The sequence below is a fragment of the Lutra lutra genome, chromosome 1 (genome assembly GCF_902655055.1).
Source record: "Lutra lutra chromosome 1, mLutLut1.2, whole genome shotgun sequence".
Classification (NCBI taxonomy): domain Eukaryota; kingdom Metazoa; phylum Chordata; class Mammalia; order Carnivora; family Mustelidae; genus Lutra; species Lutra lutra.
The window spans coordinates 68,287,771-68,309,226 of NC_062278.1; the positions used below are offsets into that span (position 1 = coordinate 68,287,771).

At 32.1% G+C, this 21,456-nt stretch overlaps 1 protein-coding gene across 5 annotated transcripts in view; it reads left to right on the forward strand.

Moving 5' to 3' along the window:
- The window catches only part of STXBP5L (syntaxin binding protein 5L), a 411,169-nt gene that overhangs the window by 273,245 nt on the left and 116,468 nt on the right, over positions 1-21,456 (forward strand). For all 5 annotated transcript variants that reach the window (XM_047726199.1, XM_047726189.1, XM_047726217.1 and 2 more), the window contains exons 15-18: positions 3,523-3,563; positions 6,984-7,201; positions 9,238-9,410; positions 14,010-14,135. In XM_047726199.1, the coding sequence (XP_047582155.1) occupies positions 3,523-3,563; positions 6,984-7,201; positions 9,238-9,410; positions 14,010-14,135 (558 nt within the window). The remainder of the gene's footprint in view (positions 1-3,522; positions 3,564-6,983; positions 7,202-9,237; positions 9,411-14,009; positions 14,136-21,456) is intronic.

Consider the following 21,456-nt stretch of genomic DNA (forward strand, 5'->3'; position numbering starts at 1 on the left):
AATGGAATCCAGTAGCATATTATTGTGATAATTTAAAACCATGATTAAGTGAGATTTTTCCTAGAAACACAAGAAGTGTTTCAGCATATACAAATCAACATAATACATCTATAGAAAGGAAGAAAAACATGGTAAACTCTTGCAGAAAAAGCGTTGGACAGATGCCCCTTTTACAATTTAACACCACCACAGAAGCAACATTCAGATAAGTGAAGAACTTCCTTAACCTAGAGTGGAACTTCCTTAATATGGTAAAAGGCATTTCGCAAAACCCATAGATAACACCATATTTGATGGTAAAAAGCTGAAAGCTTTTCCTCTGAGATCAAGAACAAGACAATAATCCTGGCTTTTGCTACTTCTATTTCTTATTGTACTGGAATTTCTATCCAGAAGAGTGAGACAAGAACAATAAAAAGCATCTGTTGTGGAAAGAAAGAACATTAGCTCTATTTGCCAATATCATAATCTTAAATATGTATTAGTGTGTTATTATATACTAACAATGAACAATTCACAAAGGAAATTAAGAAAGCAATTCTATTTATAAGAGCATCAAAAAGTAACATAAAATACTTAGAAACAAATTTACTCAAGGAGATGAAGAGTTTATACACTAGAAACTATAAAAAATGGCTGAAAGAAATTTAAAACACAAAAATAAATGGAATTATATCCCATGTTTATGAATGTAACACTTAATATTGTTAAGATGGCAATATCCAAAGTGATGTAGAGATTCACTACTGTCCTTATCAAAAAACCAAATGTCCTTATCAAAAAACCAAATGGGGTTATCCTAAAATTGATGAAATTGTGAGTAACCCCAAATAGTCAAAATAATCTTGAAAAAGAACAAAGTTGAAGGACTCACTTCCCAATTGTAAAATTTCCTCCATAGCTACAGTGATCAAGACTCTGTGGTCATAAGATTAGAGATATAATTTAATGAAATAGAATTGGGATTCTAGAAAAAAAATCATGCATCTATGTCTGATTTTTTTTATAAGACTGCCAGGATCATTTAATGGGAGAAAGGATAATCTCATCAACAAATGTTAGGAGAACTGGATATCCACATACAAAAGAATAAAGCTAGACCCTCCCCCAAATCTGTAAAGAATTTACCGCACTCAATACCCAAAAAAACTAATGATCCAGTTAAGAAATGGGCAGAAGACAACATCCAGATGGCTAACAGACACATGAAAAGATGTTCAACCTCACTTCTCATCAAGGAAATGCAAAGCAAAACAACAATGAGGTACCACCTCACAACTTTCAGATGGCTAAAATTAACACAGGAAACATCAGATATTGGTGAGGATGCAACAATAGGGGATTGCTCTTACACTGTTGGTGGGAATGAGAACTGGTGCAGCCACTGTGGAAAACAGTGTGGAAAGTCCTCAAAAAGTTAAAAATAGAACTATCTTAAGACCCAGCAATTGCACTATTTACCCAAAGGATACAAAAATACTGATTATACCAACATTACCAACAATGGCCAAATTATGGAAAGAACCCAAATGTCCATTCACTGATGAATGAACAAAGAAAATGTAGTATGTATGTATGTATGTATGTGTGTGTGTGTGTGTGTACACACGTACGTACACACACACACACACACACACACACACACACACACAATGGAATATTACTCGGCCATAAAAAAGGAAAGAAATCTTCCCATTTGCATCAATGTGGTTGGAGTAAGAGTATATTATGCTAAGTGATAGAAGTCAGAAAAAGACAAAAACCATATGATTTCACTCATATGTGGAATTTAAGAAACAAAACAGATGAACATATGGGAAGGGGAAAAAAATGAAAGGGAAGCAAACCATAAGAGATTTTTAACTATAGAGAATAAACTGAGAGTTGCTGGAGTGAAAGTAGGGGTAGGGATATGCTTGATGGATGATAGGTATTAAGGGGGGTACTGGATTTTATATGTAAGTGATGAATCACTAAAATCTACTCCTGAAACTAATATTATGCTCTATGTTAACTAACTAGAATATAAGTAAAAACTTGAAACAAAAAAATTAAGTTAGACTCCTACCTCATACCCTATACGAAAATTAACTGAAATATGATGAAAGACTTGAATTAACAGCTAAAGCTACATAATTCAAAGAGAAAACAAAAGAGTAATCTCTCATGACCTTGATTATGGCAAAGGTTTCTTAGATATTACACCAAAATCATAAATAACAAAAGAAAAAAGTAGATAAAATGACCTTCATCATCAGGTGAAAAGACAACACTTAGTTGGAGAAAATTTCAAGTCATATTTGATAGGGTTTAGTATTCAGAATGTAAAATAATTCTTCAAACTCAAAAATAAAGAGACAAACATTTTTTTAAGTGAGCAAAGGACTTGTGTAGACTTTTTCAAAAAAGCCTACAAAATGGATAACAATCATATGAAAACATGCTTAACATCATTAGTCATTGGGGAAGTGAAAATCAAGGCCACAATCATGTGTACTACTCCATACCCACTAGGATGGCTAAAATTTTTTTAAAGAGGAAAACAAGTGTTGACAAGGATATAGATTAATTGGAACTACCTACATAGCTAGTGGAAATGTAAAATGATGCAGCTGATACAGAAAATGGTTTGACTGTTTCTCAAAAAGCTAAATGATTATCATATAACCAAGCACTTCCACTTTTAGGTATACACAAAACTTGTACATGAATGTTCAAAGAAGCATTATTGACAATAGCCAAAAAGTAAAAACTAATGTTTTTTTTTTTGTTGTTTTTATTGAGATGATCATATGGTTTTTCTTCTTTAATTGTCAGTATCATGAAACACAAAATGGTGATTGATTTTTTTAATGTTTAACTACTTTTGCATTCCTAGGATGAACTGCAACTTAGTCATGATGTATTATCCTATGTTTTTTTTTTTTTATTTGCTAATATTTTTTGGACCACTCTTATACTTGTGCTTGAGGAATAAGGTTTTATAATTTTCTTTTTCGGTATTGGTGTCAGGATGAAGCTGACCTCATAAAATGTTGTAATTATTCTATCCTTTTTATTCTAGATGAATTATTATAAATATTCCATTATGTTATTGCCAAATAATGATACAACTCTAGATAGGTTTAAGGATTTGCTTTTTATATTTTGAAACTTAACTTTAGTTTCACTATGATAGTCACTTCAAAATTACTTTAATGTAATCAAAATTAAGTCATGTATTTTTTATTGAGTGAACAATTTTATATAAAAATATATTGCTCATTCAAGCCAGTTTTCATTGTTCTCTCTATTACACATAAAATCTTCTTACAGTAAAATCTTTTGTTCTTTTTTAAATCTAGACTTTAGTGCATTGTTTAAAAAGTAAACCATGGCTTAGGAATGGTTTAACATACATTAGTTCTCACTGGAATGGGGTTTTGAATCACATTTCAGCAATAACTCAAGTTTTTATACATTTAGGAAGATTATGGTTTTTTTAGATTTACTGTAATTAATGCTAATATATTTTTTATCTAGTCATGCAGATGGATCAATAAAATTTTGGGATGCTTCTGCAAGTAAGTTTTAAGTCTCTTGTTCTATAACAGAAAACACTTGATTAATATTTACTCAGTCAGAGCCATTCACCACTTTTTAGTTTGGACAATCAATATTTCAGATATATTTTTAGCATGCATATATGGCTATGTTATAGAAATCCATTTCTTATGTTAGATCAGTTTAAAGTACGATCTCTAGTATACTTTTCCTTTATAATATAAACAGGACTGAATTCACTGTCAGTAACCATTATATTTACAAAAGGGAAGGTATGTTGAAAAAGTACCAAACTTTGTCATATTAACTCTGTTAAAGGAATTTCCTTTACCTCCAGCTCTTGTCCTGGAGAAGTTCTTTTCTTTCTAGAAAGAAAAGAGTCCACTTTTCAAATTGTCTACCAATCCTCGTATGAATCAAAAGAAATGATTTGATAAATGTAAAATGTCTTTTAAGATGTTTGAAAATTGTATAATTTAAGGAATAAAGTAGTCTTCTCAGTGTTGAAGGGCATGCAAAGATATTTTAGACTTGATTATTTCCATATACACCCTTTATAAAACTTATATTTACTAAATCAGATAAAGAAATGCACATATATGAATAGTAGGCAAACAGTTTGATAAGAAATCTTAATGTAACATAACTTAAACTCTGTTTATTACCAGAAATTTGAGATTTGTTTGAACCAGGTAGATCCAGAAAGGGTGTTTTGATGGGGTAGTATTTAATGTGAGTTTTGGAAGATAGTTAAGATTTTAGTAGTCAGGAATAGGAGGAGAAGAATAAGTGAGCAATGACTCAGTTTCTGAGGATGAGTAACCAGCAAGCTATAGATAAATCCTTTGGAAATGAGAAATACAAGAGAGTGCTAAATGTTTTAATTTTGTAATTACACCACAAAATCCAAGTGTCTAGGTGGTAGGAAAAATGGTCAAGAATGGACAGTAATATAGAAGCAGCATAAAAGTAATAGTTGAAGTTGTAGAGGTAAACAGCTTCTGAGGAAGACCTTGATAAACAAAAGCAAATGGAAGAAGGTTGAATATTGGTGATACTCTTGGCCTGCAGGCTAGACTCTTTCAAACAGTGGAGCAAACCAACAGCAAGGGAAAATGATTAAAATATGTAAAATCATGAATTTTGAGGCACCTTTTTGAACTCACAATGACTGAGCAATGACTCGGGGAGAAATTCCAAAGGACAAAAGATTTTCTCTGGATGAGTTTTTTCATGTAAATCTGACTTTGTTCCAAGAACATAATTTTATAGTGATATTATTGTTCCTTTCCCAACACCTCAAAGTCACTCCTTAGCTTCTAAAATGTGAGAAGACACTTTAACATCCTAATAATTAGAATATATGACACCCTTAAGCATGCATAATATTTTAAGAAGTTATTTTTTAAATATTTTATCATATTCAGACCATATATTATAAAGGTTTGCAGCATGTTTAATATTTTTACTGTAATCAATTATAAGGACGTATTTCCAATTTAGTGGATGTCATTGAAGAAAAATCACTTATTCTGACAATTTTGAGGAATACTGTCCTGTATAGAAGTAAGGTTATACTAAATTTGAATAACTGAGGTTGTTACTATGTGTATTTGTTTTCTTTGCTGAGTAATAAATTACTACAATTGAGCAGCTTAAAACAGTACTTACATATTATCTCACAGTTTCTGTGTGTCAAAAATCTGGGTACAGTTTAGCTGGGTTCTTCGCTTAGGGTTTCCTGAGATTTCAGTAAAGGTGTTGGCTAGGGCTGCAGTTTCATCTAAGACTTAGTGTCCTCATTCAGTCTCAAGTAGCTGAGATTTTCTTACAGCGTTTTAACTCATGGCAACTTGTTTCCTCAAGGCTGGCAAGGGAGTGTCACTCTAACCTCAGGGAGGGCATCAGTCTCTCTTTTAATTATGATTATGTCAGCCAAATTAAGGATAACCTATGTTCATTAACTCAAAGTCAACTAATTAGGAGCCTTAATTATGTCAGCAATATCCTTTTACCATTGTTATTGTCGCATAAAGTAATCATGGGAGTGATACCCCATCTGACCTAGAGGGCAGGCTATAGCACCTAGTATAATTAATGCCCTAACCATTTGCAAGATGTTTCAGTTTGACATAATTTTAGACTTAGAAAATAATTGCAAAAAAATACCATGAAGTGTTCCATAGCTTTTAGCCAGGTTTCCCAAATGTCAGTGTATACAACATTTGTTCTTCCACCTTCCTCCCTCTCCCTCTTCTCCATATATTCACCTATATGTATATAGCTTTTGTAACCATTTGTGAGTTGAAGTGATGATCTTCTTACACTACATGGCCCTAAAATATTTCACTGTATATTTCCTACAAACAAGACTTTTTTTTTCATAGTCAAATTATAGTTATCAAAATCAGGAGAGTAATAGATTTAATACTATTAACTAACCTCCAGGGCCTTTCTCAGTTTTCACCAATTGTCCCAATAATATCTTCTATAATAAAAGAAAATTGAGGATTATTTACTGCATTTATCATCTTTTGAGTTTTCCTCAACTTGAAATTGTTTATGAATCTTTATTTCATGAAATTGATATTTCTGAGGACTTGGGCCCGTTATTTTTGTAGAATCTTCAATTTCACTTTGACTGATGTTTCTCATAATTAGCTTCAGATTATGCATTTTTTACAGCAAGTCCCAGATTTTTAGAGATTCTCTTAAGGATCTTTTGTAGAATCAGAACTTTTTTTATAAGAGAGTTATCATCAGGGTCTATAATGTAAAAAAAAAAAATCCCCCCAAATCAATATTCCTGAAAACAATTCATTACTGCAGAGTTTTAAAAAATTATAACTAATCCTTTTCTAAGGATTTTTAATTAGATTTAATTAACTTTTAATTAGATTTAACTTGGAAAAGATTCTTTCTAAAATAATTATAGATTATTGGACTCTCAATATTACTAGTTAGTAAATTACAAATATTTCTCATCTTAATGGTTATCTAGAAATTTGTTGAGAAGAGTAAACTCTCTAAGAATAGCTTCACTTTTTCATGTAGCAAATGGAGAAATTGTAGAGAGAATTAGTTCAGTATTTCCATTATAAACTTTCTGAGCCTCAGTGTTTTTGTCAATAAATGAGGATAAGAATACTCACTTCGTGGGATTTTTCTGAGGATCACATGAGACAATGCATAAAAAGGACCTAGAAATTCTTTGGTATATAGTATATATGCAATAAATATTTATTTTTCTCTAGAATCTCCATCCAGATAAATTGGAATGATAAAATGTAATGATGAATGCTTACTAAAAATTAAAATATAATTTATTTTGTCTACTTGGATTTTATTTTAGCTCTTTAACAAATATATTGAAAAATACTTCAACAATATCTAAGAATTAAGTTCAAATTAGAAGATAACTATGCTTCAATATCTTATAGTAACTCTGCAGATGCTGTACAAGCTAAAAACGTCAAAAGTGTTTGAAAAACAGAAGGTAGGAGAAGGAAAACCAACATGTGAAATTGTAGAGGAAGATCCATATGCCATTCAGATGATTTACTGGTGTCCAGAGAGCAGAGTATTCTGTGTATCAGGAGTCTCTGCATATGTCATAATTTATAAATTCAGCAGACATGAAATAACAACAGAAATAGTGGTAAGTTATTTAAAATTTAATGTTTACAGATAGAGTTACTAAAAGAAAGAACTTACAGATTTTGTCTAGTGTTTGGTATGGTTTTTAAGCCTTCAGGACTATTGTATTTGGCCAGTAATCCAATTTATAGGATTTTGAATTATTCTTGTTACCTAGTATAACATATTTAAAAATATTTTGGCTTATAATGAAAAAAACATTTCTCTACCAAAATGCTCTATTATTAAATAGAATGGATTATGTGTATATAGAATTTATACAGTCATTTATTGCTTTATGTATAAATGTCAAATTAATGAAGGCTTTGTTGTGTACCTTTATTAAAGTTTTTTGTCTTATCAATTGCCACAAGTGATCATTTCTCAACTATAATAAGATTATTTTTAATAATTTTCTAGATAGCAACATTTTTATAGGATAGAAATAATTATGGACTACTTTATCTAAATTTTGAACTAATCAAGCAATTTAATTATTCATTTATTCTCTCATAGGATAAATTAAATCTAAATTAAGGCATCTATAGGTAATTGGTCTTCCCTACTGAGTCCATTTTACCATTTTATCAGAAAATAAAAATTATCTACTAAAGGCCTGTCTGTAACTGTTTTTACCTCAACAGTAAATTTAAGGACTGCCCTGTTAAAGTATTTGAGTTAAAATCCCACCCAGCCTTTGGAGTCAGATAAGCATATATTTTAATTCTGGCTTTGCCAGTGAATAGCTACATGACTCTGAGCAAGTCATGAGGTTTCAGTAGTCAGTAGTAGAGTCTGGGTAAGAACAAGTTTCATACACTTATATAATTTTCTGTATAAATAAAATGGAAAAATACAAAGTAATAATAAACTACAAATAATGGCCAATTTCATAGGGTTCTTATGAGGATTCTATGAAATCATTAATATAGTGTTTTGGTATAGATAGCACTCAATAACTGGCAATTGTTACAGTCACTAGAAATTTTTTTTAAGTTTTTAAGATAATTATGACAGCCATTTTGATATTACTGTATTACCACCCCTTGATGGCATTTGTTTTCAGCCTCAAAAATGCTGATTTTTTTTAATCATATGATTTCACTTATATGTGGAATTTAAGAAACAAAACAGAGGAGCACAGGAGAAGGGAGGGGAATAAAACAAGATGAAATCAGAGAAGGAGACAAACCATAATAGACTCTTAACCATAGGAAACAAACAGGGTTGCTCAAGGAGGGGAGGAGATGGGAAGATAGGGAAAATAGGCAATGGACATTAAGATATGATGATGTAATGAACTCTGGGTGTTAAATAAGACTGATGAATCACTGAACTCTACCTATGAAACTAATACACTGTATGGTAATGAATTTTTAAAAATGCTGATTTTTACGTTGTAAAGTAAATGTTTGTTATAAAATTGATTTTAATTAAAGCTCTGAATGCAGTCATGAAGTACTTAATTTGTAAACATTTTTAGGTTAAAAAAGGTTTTGGATCATCTTTTTATTTCAATACATTTATCATATATTTTTAAACTAAGCAATTCTAACCAAGCTAGTGAAATTGAGCTAAGCTAATGAAACAAAAATTAGAATTTATTTTGGAAAACATTTACTAAATTCAAAGTCAAAATAGACTTTTTTTAAACTAAAAGTCTTGTACAAATAACAATTTGTGTGTTCTGTATGTATAAACATAATCAGTTTATTTTCTTTCACTGGAATAACCATGACCAATTTCTCATTTCATTATATATGGAGTTGTAATTTATACCTTTAAAGGAGTATTTAGTATTTAAAAACTTTATCTCAACTAGTAGGTATTTTTCTTATAAATCTGAATATTAAGAAATATTTTACATTTTTTGTGAATGCCAATGAATGGTCCATGTATTTCACTATTTAAATCAATTTGGGATATCTCAACTTTACTATAAATTAAAACTGAATTTATTAATATGAAAAAGTAATAATTACCAAAAAGTTATCAGAAACTTTTAATGTGATTACTTATTATGACTTAGATGAAATTAAAACTTGACTTTTTTTTAAGTCATTAGAGGTACGACTTCAGTATGATATTGAAGATATTATTACCCCAGAACCAGAAACAAGTCCTCCATTTCCGGATCCCTCATCCCAGCTTCCTTCTTCAAGGAGTCTTTCTGGAAGCACTAACACTGTGGCTAGTGAAGGAGGAACAAAGGACAGTATCCCATGCCTCAAGTAAGTTTTGCTACCAAATTTTGAAATAATTTTATATATTAATCATATAATACTTTGAAACTGTGCCAAATAAAATTATTCTTCTCTTTTATTAAGTTGTAATCATTTGACCTACAGTCTACCAATGGGTACAGTGGTCTTTCTTTGAATATGCATGAAGACAGCACAATATTTTCATCCTTCATTACAAATTCATGGACTTTCTTTCCAGAAGGATACTAAAAACATAACATTAATAGAATAGGAACATGTATGGCAGGGCAGAAACATGGCCACTTGCTTGGTATCACCTAATTGAAAAAGTATGTTTAGGGAATTTATTTTCTTAGAATCAAAAGGAAAACCACATTAACTATCTACTACAAGAATCCCATGTTAGAAAAAAAGAAGGATTTTTCTCATAATTGCTAGGATATTGCAAAAATAATGTTTTTTCTTCTTTTTAACTAATGCTTTAAAGGTGAGATTTAAACAAAAGGTAGATGAGGGAATTAGCTGAAATGTGTCTGGTAGAAGAACATTCCAAGCAGAAGGAACAGCTAGAGCAAATGCTTTAAGAGCCTCACATGTAACGTTCCATGCTCATGAACTGGAAGAACAAATATTGTTAAAATGTCTATGCTTCCCAGAGTAATCTATATTCAGTGCAATCCCTATCAAAATATCATTAACATTTTCCACAGAGCTGCAAAAAATAATCCTAAAATTTATATTCAACTAGAAAACAACCCAAATAGCCAAAGGATTATTGAAAAGGAAAACCAAAGCTGTATGGCATCACTATTCCAGACTTCAAGCTCTATTACAAAGCTGTCATCATCAAGACAGTATGGTACTGACACAAAAACAGACACATAAATCAAAGGAACAGAATAGGGAGCCCAGAAATGGACCCTCAATGTGATGGTCAACTATCTTCAACAAAGCAGGAAAGAATATCCAATGGAAAAAAGACAGTCTCTTCAACAAATTGTGTTGGGAAAATTGGACAGCCACATGCAGAAGAATGAAACTAGACCATTCTCTTACACCATTCACAAAAATAGACTCAAAATGGATGAAAGACCTCAATGAATCCATCAAAATCCTAAAGAACACAAGCAGCAACTTCTTAGACCTTGGCCACAGCAATTTCTTGCAAGATGTGTCTCCAAAGGCAAGGGAAACAAAGGTAAAAATGAACTATTGGGAATTCATCAAGATAAAAATCTTTTGCACAGCAAAGGAAACAATTGACAAAACCAAGAGACAACTAACAGAATGGGAGAAGATATTTGCAAATGTTTTTTTCTGATAAAGGGTTAGTACCCAAAATCTTAACTTACCAAACTCAACACCCAAAGAACAAATAATCCAGTCAATAAATAGGCAGAGACATGAACAGACCTTTCTCCAAAGGAGATATACAAAAGGCCAACAGACACATGCAAAAATGCTCCACATCACTCAGCATCAGGGAAATACAAGTCAAAAATACAATGAGGGGCACCTGGGTGGCTCAGTGGGTTAAGCCTCTGCCTTCGGCTCAGGTCATGATCTCAGGGTCCTGGGATTGAGCCCTGCATCGGGCTCTCTGCTCGGCGGTGAACCTGCTTCCCCCTCTCTCTGCCTGCCTCTCTGCCTACCTGTGATCTCTCTCTCTCTCTCTGTCAAATAAATAAATAAAATCTTTAAAAAAAAATACAATGAGATACCACCTCACACCAGTCAGAATGGCTAACATTAACAAGTCCGGAAACAACAAATGTTGGCAAAGATGCAGAGAAAGGAGAACCCTTCTACACTATTGGTGGATATGCAACCTGGTATAGTCAGTGTAGAAAACAGTATGGAGGTTCCTCAGAAAGTTGAAAATCGAACTACCCTATGACCCAAAAATTGCACTGGTAGGGATTTACCTCAAAGATATAAATGAAGGGATCCAAGGGGCACCGGTACCCCAATGTTTATAGCAACACTGTCCACAATAGCCCAACTATGGGAAGAGCCCAGACATCCATTGACAGATGAATGGATAAAGAAGATGTGATATATATAGATAGGTATCTATAGCTTATATGTATATATATATAAAGAAGATGTGATATATATAGATAGGTATCTATCTATATATATCACATCTTCTTTATATATATATACATATATATGTATATATATATAAAATTTGGCCATTAAAAAGTGAAATCTTGCCATTTGCAACAACATGGATAGAACAAGAGGGTCTTATGCTAAGTGAAATTAGGCAATCAGCAAAAAACAATTATATCATTTCACTCATAGGTGGAATTTAAGAAACAAAACAGAAGAGCACAGAGGAAGGGAGGAAAAAAAAATAAGACAAAATCAGAGAGGGAGACAAACCATAAGCTACTATTAACCATAGGAAACCGAGGGTTGCTGAAGGGGAGGGAGGTGGAAGGATGGTGTAGTTGGGTAATGGGCAATAATGAGGGCACATGATATCATGAGCACTGGGTGTTATTTACAACTGATGGGTCACTGAACTCTACTTCTGAAACTAAGTATACTATATGTTAATTAATTTGATTTAAATAAATTTAAAAAATAAGATGCCTCACAAATAAGGATGTCAGTGTACCTAGGACAACAGGAGCAAGGTGGGAAGTAATGGGGAGAGTAGTATGAGATGAAGTTAGATGAATAATAGCCAATATAGGCCATTTTAAGGTACTTGGCTTTTATTCCTAATTAAATGGGGGCTCATTAGAGTATTTTGAGTAGAAAGAAGACTTGATCAGATTTAACTTTTAAATTGATCACTTTGATGGCTTTGTTGAAGATGGATTTTGAGGTGGAGGGGAAGGGTAGAAGCCAGGAGACCAATAAAGACGCTGTTGCACTATTGCACTATTGCACTAGAGATGACGTTAAAGGCTGACAGATTCAGCAAGTAAATATACAGGACACCCATTTAAATTTGAATTTCAGATAAACAGTAAACATTTTTAGTATCCGTATATCCTAGACACTATGTGGAACACACAGAAAAAAAAAAGGAAAAAGAAAATCTATTTATTGTTTATTCGAAATTCAGATTTAAATATTGGAAAGAGCCCATATATTCATCAATTGTTGAATAGGTAAGCGTGTGGTATATATATACAATGGAGTATTACTCAGCCAAAAGGAAAGAAATCTTGCTATTTGCAACAACATGTATGGATCTAGAGGGTATTATGCTAAGGAAATTAAGTCCAAAAAAGACAAATACCATATGATTTCATTCATATGTAGAATTTAAGAAATAAAACAGATGAACATAGGGGAAGAGGAGGAAAAATAAAATAAGATGAAAACAGAGAGGGAAGCAAACCATAAGGGACTCTTAACTATAGGAAACAAACTGAAGTTTGCTGGAGAGGAAGTGGGGGGATGGGGTAACTGGATTATCGGCATTAAGGAGCACACTATAATGAGCACTGTGTGTTGTACGCAACTGATGAGTCATTAAATTCTTCCTCTGAAACTAATAAAACAGTATATGTTAATTAAATTGAATTTAAATAAATTAATCTTAAAAAGGTGCTCGGATTTTGGATATATTTTGAAGGTGGCACAAACAGCATTGATGATTGAGTGGATGTAAGATACAAGAGAAGGACAGTAGTATGATTTTAAGGTTCTTGTAAATTGAACAACTGGAAAGATACAAGTTGTTATTAACTGGAGTAGATAAGGCTGCAGGTCAATCAAACTTATAGGGATGAGCAGGAATTCAGGTTTCCGACATGCTGAACTCCTTTCTTTAAAGATTTATTTATTTATTTTATAGAGAGAATGGGCAGGAGGGAGATGAAGAGGGAGAAAATCTCAAGCAGACTCCCTACTGAGCATGGAGTTTGATGTGGGGCTCAACCCCATGACCCTGAGGACATGACCAGAGCCGAAATTAAGAATTAGACACTTGGGGCGCCTGGGTGGCTCAGTGGGTTAAGCCTCTGCCTTCGGGTCCTGGGATCAAGCCCCGCATTGGGCTCTCTGCTCAGCAGGGAGCCTGCTTCCTCCTCTCTGCCTACTTGTCAAATAAATAAATAAAAATACTAAAAAAAAAAAAAAAAAAAAGAATTAGACGCTTAACTGACTGAGCCACCAAGACACCCCTGCTTGGACATGTTGAACTCTTAAGTCCAGTGGTAGATTAATGATCATTCTTTTTATTGTCATGCATTATAACTTACATATATGTACCAAATACTCTGAAAGAAAATAAATAATAAAAATAATTTAAAACACTATCCTCATAAGAACAAATAATAAATAATAAATTATATTTATACTATATTATATAATATATAAGAAATAATAAGTATAAATAAAAATAATAATAAATAATTTTTAAAAAGAAAGCGATCAAGGCCTTTTGAAGTTGTGACCTTGACTAATTAAAAAGCTACTTAAAGAAAAACTAAGCAAACTTATGTGTTTTTAAAAAGCTAGAAGACACTGTCCACCTCTGTATTGTCCTCAGGGCCTGGTATTGTATATTTCTGTAGGAAGATTCTATATAAATTCTGAAGATAATCATGAGCATACTTATTTAAACTGTATATTATAGAACTAGTTTTTCTCTTTTTTTAGTGTTAAGACACGACCAGTGCGGATGCCTCCAGGATATCAAGCAGAGCTTGTTATTCAGTTGGTGTGGGTGGATGGTGAGCCTCCCCAACAGATTACTAGTCTTGCTGTAAGCTCAGCATATGGAATGTAAGTAGTTAAACATTCTAATTTGTATTATTTAATATATTTGATATACTTAGATGTTTCTTTTAAAATACCTAAGTCCTAAAAATGGGAAGAAACCCTTACTTAGATTTTAACTTGATTGAAAATGGTATAAGAATAATAATAATGTAAATAAAACCTATGATTATTTGTTCTTGCTTGAAGTCAAACTTGTGATAATATTCCCACTTTTAATGTTAGGAGGTTGTTAGGATGTTAATACACATACATTTTTGTTGATTTTCTATCCCTTTCCTCTTTGTGTTTCAACTTGGATACTTTCTTCTGACTTGTCTTTTAGAGTTCATGATTCTCTCTTCAACCATTTCTAATCTTATGCTATATCTACCCATGGAGTTCAGTTTCAGTTATTTTTCAGTTCTATGCCTTTCATTTAGCCCTTTTTAAAGCTTCTTGTTATCTTCCTAAATTATTAGTCTTGTCCTTCATTTCCTTGAACATGCTGAATATAGTTTCTTTAAATATGTGTTTGATAATTCCCTATGTGGTATCTAGTTTATTATTTGTCTTGGGTTTTGATCATATTATCTTCATGTATCCCAGATTTGCTTTCTGGTTTTGTTTCTAATTTTTTCATGGAGCATTATATGAATTTATATAACATCATATATAAATAAATAAGTAAATAAATAAATAAATATTATAAAGATGATTTCAGGTTCTAAGTGATGTTATTATCTTCTGAAAAGTATTCACATTTCCTCTAACAGGCTAAACTAAGAGGAAATTGAAAGCTGAGAACAACATAATCCAGTCAGATATTCTTTGAAATTGGGTTGTATTCCCTTTAAAAGCTAATTTAATCGTAATTAATCATTATTTCTAGATTGTAGTCCTCCATAGAAGTTGTGCCAAATTATACTCCCACCAACAGTGTTTTAAGAATGCCTGATCTTCCATTACCTTTTTAACAATGGTGTATAACCAAACATTTTCTTAAGAAATATATAAGTAGAATTTTCTCATATCTTAAGTGAATTTGAACATATTTTTCTATACGATTGACACTTCTTCTTATAGTCTTTGTCCATTTTTCTGCAGAGTTGTTGGTATTTCTCTTATAGGTTTGTGAAAACTATTTACAAAGTAGGAAAGTTAGTTTTCTATGTCATGTAACTTGCCAGTATTTTCCCTGCTTTTGTTTATGAGGATGTTTAGGATGTTTTTTTCCATGCATAAATTTAAAAAAAATTTTTTTAAATAACTCTATTTTTATGGCTCTGGATTTTGTGTAATACTTAGAAAAGCTTTCCTCCCTTTTTATATTCTCTTTTAATATATTTATTTTTTAAATATTTAAGTATTTCTTCTACCTAGGATTTATTTATGTATAAGGTATGAAATAGGGATTAAACTTTCTTTCCACATGATTAAGAGTTGTAGCCAACACCACTTCCTGAATACTTCATCTTTTTCCTCAAAATTTGGTATCTTTTATCAAATAATACATTTTTAAAAATATATTTGGCTCTACTTCTATACTTACCAGTCTTCCCCTAAGCTAAGTCTAACAGTGAATATACATAAGGTGCACTTGTTCTTAACTGAAAACTTGTTTGGTAAGAAAACTGACAGAAACAGCCCTTTAATGAATGGTGGAAAGGATGGAAGTGTAGGACAGTCAATAATCCCATTATTTGATACAGCAAGAATACATGTTTGCAAGAATATAGTCCAAGTAGTTATGGCCAATGACTGACCTCAAGCTATTTTCAGGGTTCTGTACTCAAAAGATTGACCTATAAAGGCAGGGAATGATAAAATTAAGAGGCTAGGAAAGTACATCACCAGGTTCAGAAGCTGAAAGTTGTTTAGAATACATTAGAGAGCATATTTTCAACATAAAATAACTGGGAGTGACAGTCACCATAGAACCTCTGAAGAACCAATCTTACATGAGAAAGACAGCTTGGATACCTTTCTCATAGACAGTTTGGACCACCAAAAAACTCCAGCTTAAGTGGCTACTTATATACATCCCAGCAAAATCTTAAGAAATAAATAATACCAATATTACATAAAATCTTTCTGAGAATTGAAAAAGAAAATGTCATATTCATCTCTTTATGGGCCAGCATAGTCTGATGCCAAAATTTAAAGAGACCATTACTAAAAGTGCAACATTAATATAGGTGTAAAAATCCCAGCCAAAATATAAATAAATCTAGTAATAAAATAATTACATATTATAATCATATTTGGCTTATGCCAGGAATGCAAGGCTTTTTTAACATTTGAAATGAATTGATGCAATTCATCACATTAAAGAATAAAATAGAAAACCATATAAGTGAGCCATGAAATGCAAAAAGCAAAAACATTTGGTAAAATTTATAATCTATTGATGATTTAAAAAGAAAAATTAGCTATAACAAGAAGGAAATTTCATTAACCTGATACATGGCAGCAAATATCATTCATACCTCACAGTAAAATGTTGAAAGGTTTACCTCTGAGATAAAAACAGGACAAGGATAACTGCTATCACCACCTCTATTCACAGTGTACTGTAAATCTTAGCCAGACCAGTACAGAAAGGAAAATAAATCAAAGTTACATAGATTAGAAAAAAGGAAATGGAAAGAAATGATTATTTATATAAATAATTTAAATACTTTACAGATAAATTATTAGAATTACTAATAATTTTAATAAGATTGCTGGGTATGAAGTCAATGTAAAAATAAATTACATTTCCATACACTGAAAAAAAATAGAAACTAAAATTGTATAAAGATTCCACTTATGGGCACCTGGGTGGCTCAGTGGGTTAAGCTGCTGCCTTCAGCTCAGGTGATGATCTCAGGGTCCTAGGATTGAGTCCCACATCGGGCTCTCTGCTCGGCAGGGAGCCTGCTTCCCTCTCTCTCTGCCTGCCTCTCTGTCTACTTGTGATCTCTCTCTGTCAAATAAATAAATAAAATCTTTTTTTAAAAAAAAGATTCCACTTAAAATAAAAATAACAAAATACCTAGGACTATACCTAATAAACAATGATCAAGACCTCTACACAGAAAACTACAAAACTTAAGAGAAATTAAAGAAGCTAAATCATGGAATATAAAATTCAGTAATAACTCAAAGATATCGGGTTTTCACAAAATGATCCATAGATTTACCACAATGCCAATACCAAACATTAGCAGATTTTTTTCCCCTGGAAGTTTAAAACTCGTTCTAAAATGTAGAGAATTGCAAAGGACCACACTAGCTAAGACAGTACTAAAGAAAAACAGAATTAGAAGATTGCTCTATTGGAAAACAAAATTAAATAAAGATATATTAGTTATGACAGTGTTTTTATTGGCACATGGGAGCTAGAAAAAAAGACCAATGCACAGAAGAAAGAGTGCAGAAAGAGATCCAGGCATTTAGCCAAATTGGTTCTGGAGAGCAATAGAGGAAATGACAGGTTTCCCCCCAATAAATACTACAAAGCCAATTGAAAATTATATAGAAAAACTGAAATTTGACTCTTCTTTCTGACTATACACAAAGATTCTAGGAGGTATTATAGGAGAATATCTCATTACACTTGTGTTAAGAAAATATTTCTTCAACAATATTCAAAAAGTATTAACCATAAAGAAAAACATTAAGAACATCTTAGAAAAAAAGGGCATCATTAAGAGAGTGAAATGGCAGGACAGAAAGAGATATTTGGATTAATTGTATCTGACAGCAGACTCATTCATATGCAGAGTGTGAAAAGAGTCTCATGAATCATCAATAAGGAAAACTCAAATAATAGAAAAAATGCAGAAGAAATTTGAGTATGTCAGGAAGAAAGATACATAAATGGCAAATATATTATCATATATATATGAAAAGGTACACAACCCCATTAGTAATGTTGGTAGAGTTTGCAAAGACACTGGGTAGCAGGAACTCTCATACATTTCTGTTAAGAGGATAAATTGTCAAATCTCCTTTATAAAATTGTTAGCATTATTTACTCCATCTTAGCATACAATATGTTGGCATACACTGCAACCCAAAAGTTTCATTTCTGGGTATATAACCAATGAAAAGCAAGCACATGTGTTTCAAAAGACAATAGCATTATTTGCAATAGCAATATTATATCCTAATAGCCCCAAACTATAATAAAATATGTCCATCAGAGTAGATTAAATTATTAACATATCCATTTGAATTCTACAGCAATTAAAGTGAAAAACTACATTTACATGTAACAATATATAGGAAAAAAGCAAAACATCTATCATAAACAAGGAAAACTGGTGTAGAAAGTCAGATTTGGGGAGAGAAAAGAAAAGAAATAATTGGCAGAAGCATGAGGCAGCTGTTTGTAACATACTATTTCTTGACATAGTGGTTATGTGGGATTGTTCACTTTATGATAATTCACTCAAGTGTACAATTATGTATACTTTATGAATGTTTCACTTGAATAAAAAATTAATATATAAGATTTTTGCAAATTGAGTAATTTCATTTCTAGAACTTTATCTCATAACTATGTTCATATTCCATATTCCATTAGTGCAAGTAACTTATAAAGACTATTGATTATTGTATTGTTAATAACAAAAAACTGGAAGCAACCTATTGTCCATTAATAAAATTCTAGGTAAATAAATCAGATTGCACATAAATATTGTGGAGTTATTTTAAAAAGTTCATGTCCTATGAATTTACATAGAATAATTACCAAGAGATCTAATAAAGTTAAAAAAAAATAAAGGTACAGGATATTATTTATACTATGCAATATTGCTTATCTGTAATATGCCATAAACATCCAGAGTATATTTTTTAAATTCCTACAAATTGATGAGAAAAAAAATAAGCAAACTATACAGGCAATTCAGAGAAGAAATACAAGTGGCCAATAAATATGAAAAGATAACTTCACTAGCAACAAATTTTAAAAAACAGAGACAATAGAATAGCAATTTTTATCCATTATATGAGAGAATTTTTAAATATTGTTAATATTTTCTGTTAACAATATGAGGAAATAAATTCTCTTTTATACATTTTATCTTTTAAAATAAAACTAAGCATACCTTTTGACCCTAAAATTCTAATCTGAGTGCAATTTTTACAATTTCTAAAGACTCTAACTTATGCACAGTTTGCAGAAGGATGTTCTATATTACACATAATAACAAAACATTTAGAACCTATATAAATGTCCATAAATAAGAAGATGCTTTTTTAAAAAATATGCTACTTCTGTACTTTAGAATACAATGCAATAGTTAAAGAACACAGACAAGAAAAAATGTCTTTGACATTTTTGTGAAAATAAGAAATGTATAGAACAAATATATGCTTGTTAAAACATGGAAAAAGCTGGGGCGCCTGGGTGGCTCAGTGGGTTAAGCCGCTGCCTTCGGCTCAGGTCATGATCTCGGGGTCCTGGGATTGAGCCCCACATCGGGCTCTCTGCTCAGCAGGGAGCCTGCTTCCCTCTCTCTCTCTCTCCCTCTGCCTGCCTCTCTGCCTGCTTGTGATCTCTCTCTGTCAAATAAATAAATAAAATCTTAAAAAAAATTTTTTTTAATAAAACATGGAAAAAGGGCAAAAAGGGTATAATAACTGTTAACAGCAACCATTTTTGAAAGAGGGATTGGCATACAGTGGGCCAATTAAGGGGAATTTTATCTTATATTTATTGTTGAAATTGTTAAAGTAAACTTTCATTTTTAAAATTAAAAAAAACTGAACCAGGAAGAAATAGAAAGCCTCAACAGACCCATAACCAGTAAGGAGATTGAAACAGTCATCAAAAATCTCCAAACAAACAAAAGCCCAGGGCCAGACAGCTTCCTGGGGAAATTCTACCAAACATTTAAAGAAGAACTAATTCCTATTCTCCTGAAACTGTTCCAAAAAATAGAAATAGAAGGAAACCTTCCAAACTCATTTTATGAGGCCAGCATCACCTTGATCCCAAAACCAGACAAGGATCCCATCAAAAAAGAGAACTACAGACCAATATCCTTGATGAACACAGATGCAAAAATTCTTGCCAAAATACTAGCCAATAGGATTCAACAGTACATTAAAAGGATTATTCACCACGACCAAGTGGGATTTATTCCAGGGCTGCAAGGTTGGTTCAACATCCGCAAATCAATCAATGTGATACAACACATTAATAAAAGAAAGAACAAGAACCATATGATACTCTCCATAGATGCTGAAAAAGCATTTGACAAAGTACAGCATCCCTTCCTGATCAAAACTCTTCAAAGTGTAGGGATAGAGGGCACATACCTCAATATTATCAAAGCCATCTATGAAAAACCCACCGCAAATATCATTCTCAATGGAGAAAAACTGAAAGCTTTTCCGCTAAGGTCAGGAACACGGCAGGGATGTCCGTTATCACCACTGCTATTCAACATAGTACTAGAAGTCCTAGCCTCAGCAATCAGACAACAAAAGGAAATTAAAGGCATCCAAATCGGCAAAGAAGAAGTCAAACTATCACTCTTTGCAGATGATATAATACTATATGTGGAAAACCCAAAAGACTCCACTCCAAAACTGCTAGAACTTGTACAGGAATTCAGTAAAGTGTCAGGATATAAAATCAATGCACAGAAATCAGTTGCATTTCTCTACACCAACAACAAGACAGAAGAAAGAGAAATTAAGGAGTCCATCCCATTTACAATTGCACCCAAAACTATAAGATACCTAGGAATAAACCTAACCAAAGAGACTAAGAATCTATACACAGAAAACTATAAAGTACTCATGAAAGAAATTGAGGAAGACACAAAGAAATGGAAAAATGTTCCATGCTCCTGGATTGGAAGAATAAATATTGTGAAAATGTCTATGCTACCTAAAGCAATCTACACATTTAATGCAATTCCTATCAAAGTACCATCCATTTTTTTCAAAGAAATGGAACAAATAATCCTAAAATTTATATGGAACCAGAAAAGACCTCGAATAGCCAAAGGAATATTGAAAAAGAAAGCCAAAGTTGGTGGCATCACAATTCCGGACTTCAAGCTCTATTACAAAGCTGTCATCATCAAGACAGCATGGTACTGGCACAAAAACAGACACATAGATCAATGGAACGAATAGAGAGCCCAGAAATAGACCCTCAACTCTATGGTCAACTCATCTTCGACAAAGCAGGAAAGAATGTCCAATGGAAAAAAGACAGCCTCTTCAATAAATGGTGTTGGGAAAATTGGACAGCCACATGCAGAAAAATGAAATTGGATCATTTCCTTACACCACACACGAAAATAGACTCAAAATGGATGAAGGATCTCAATGTGAGAAA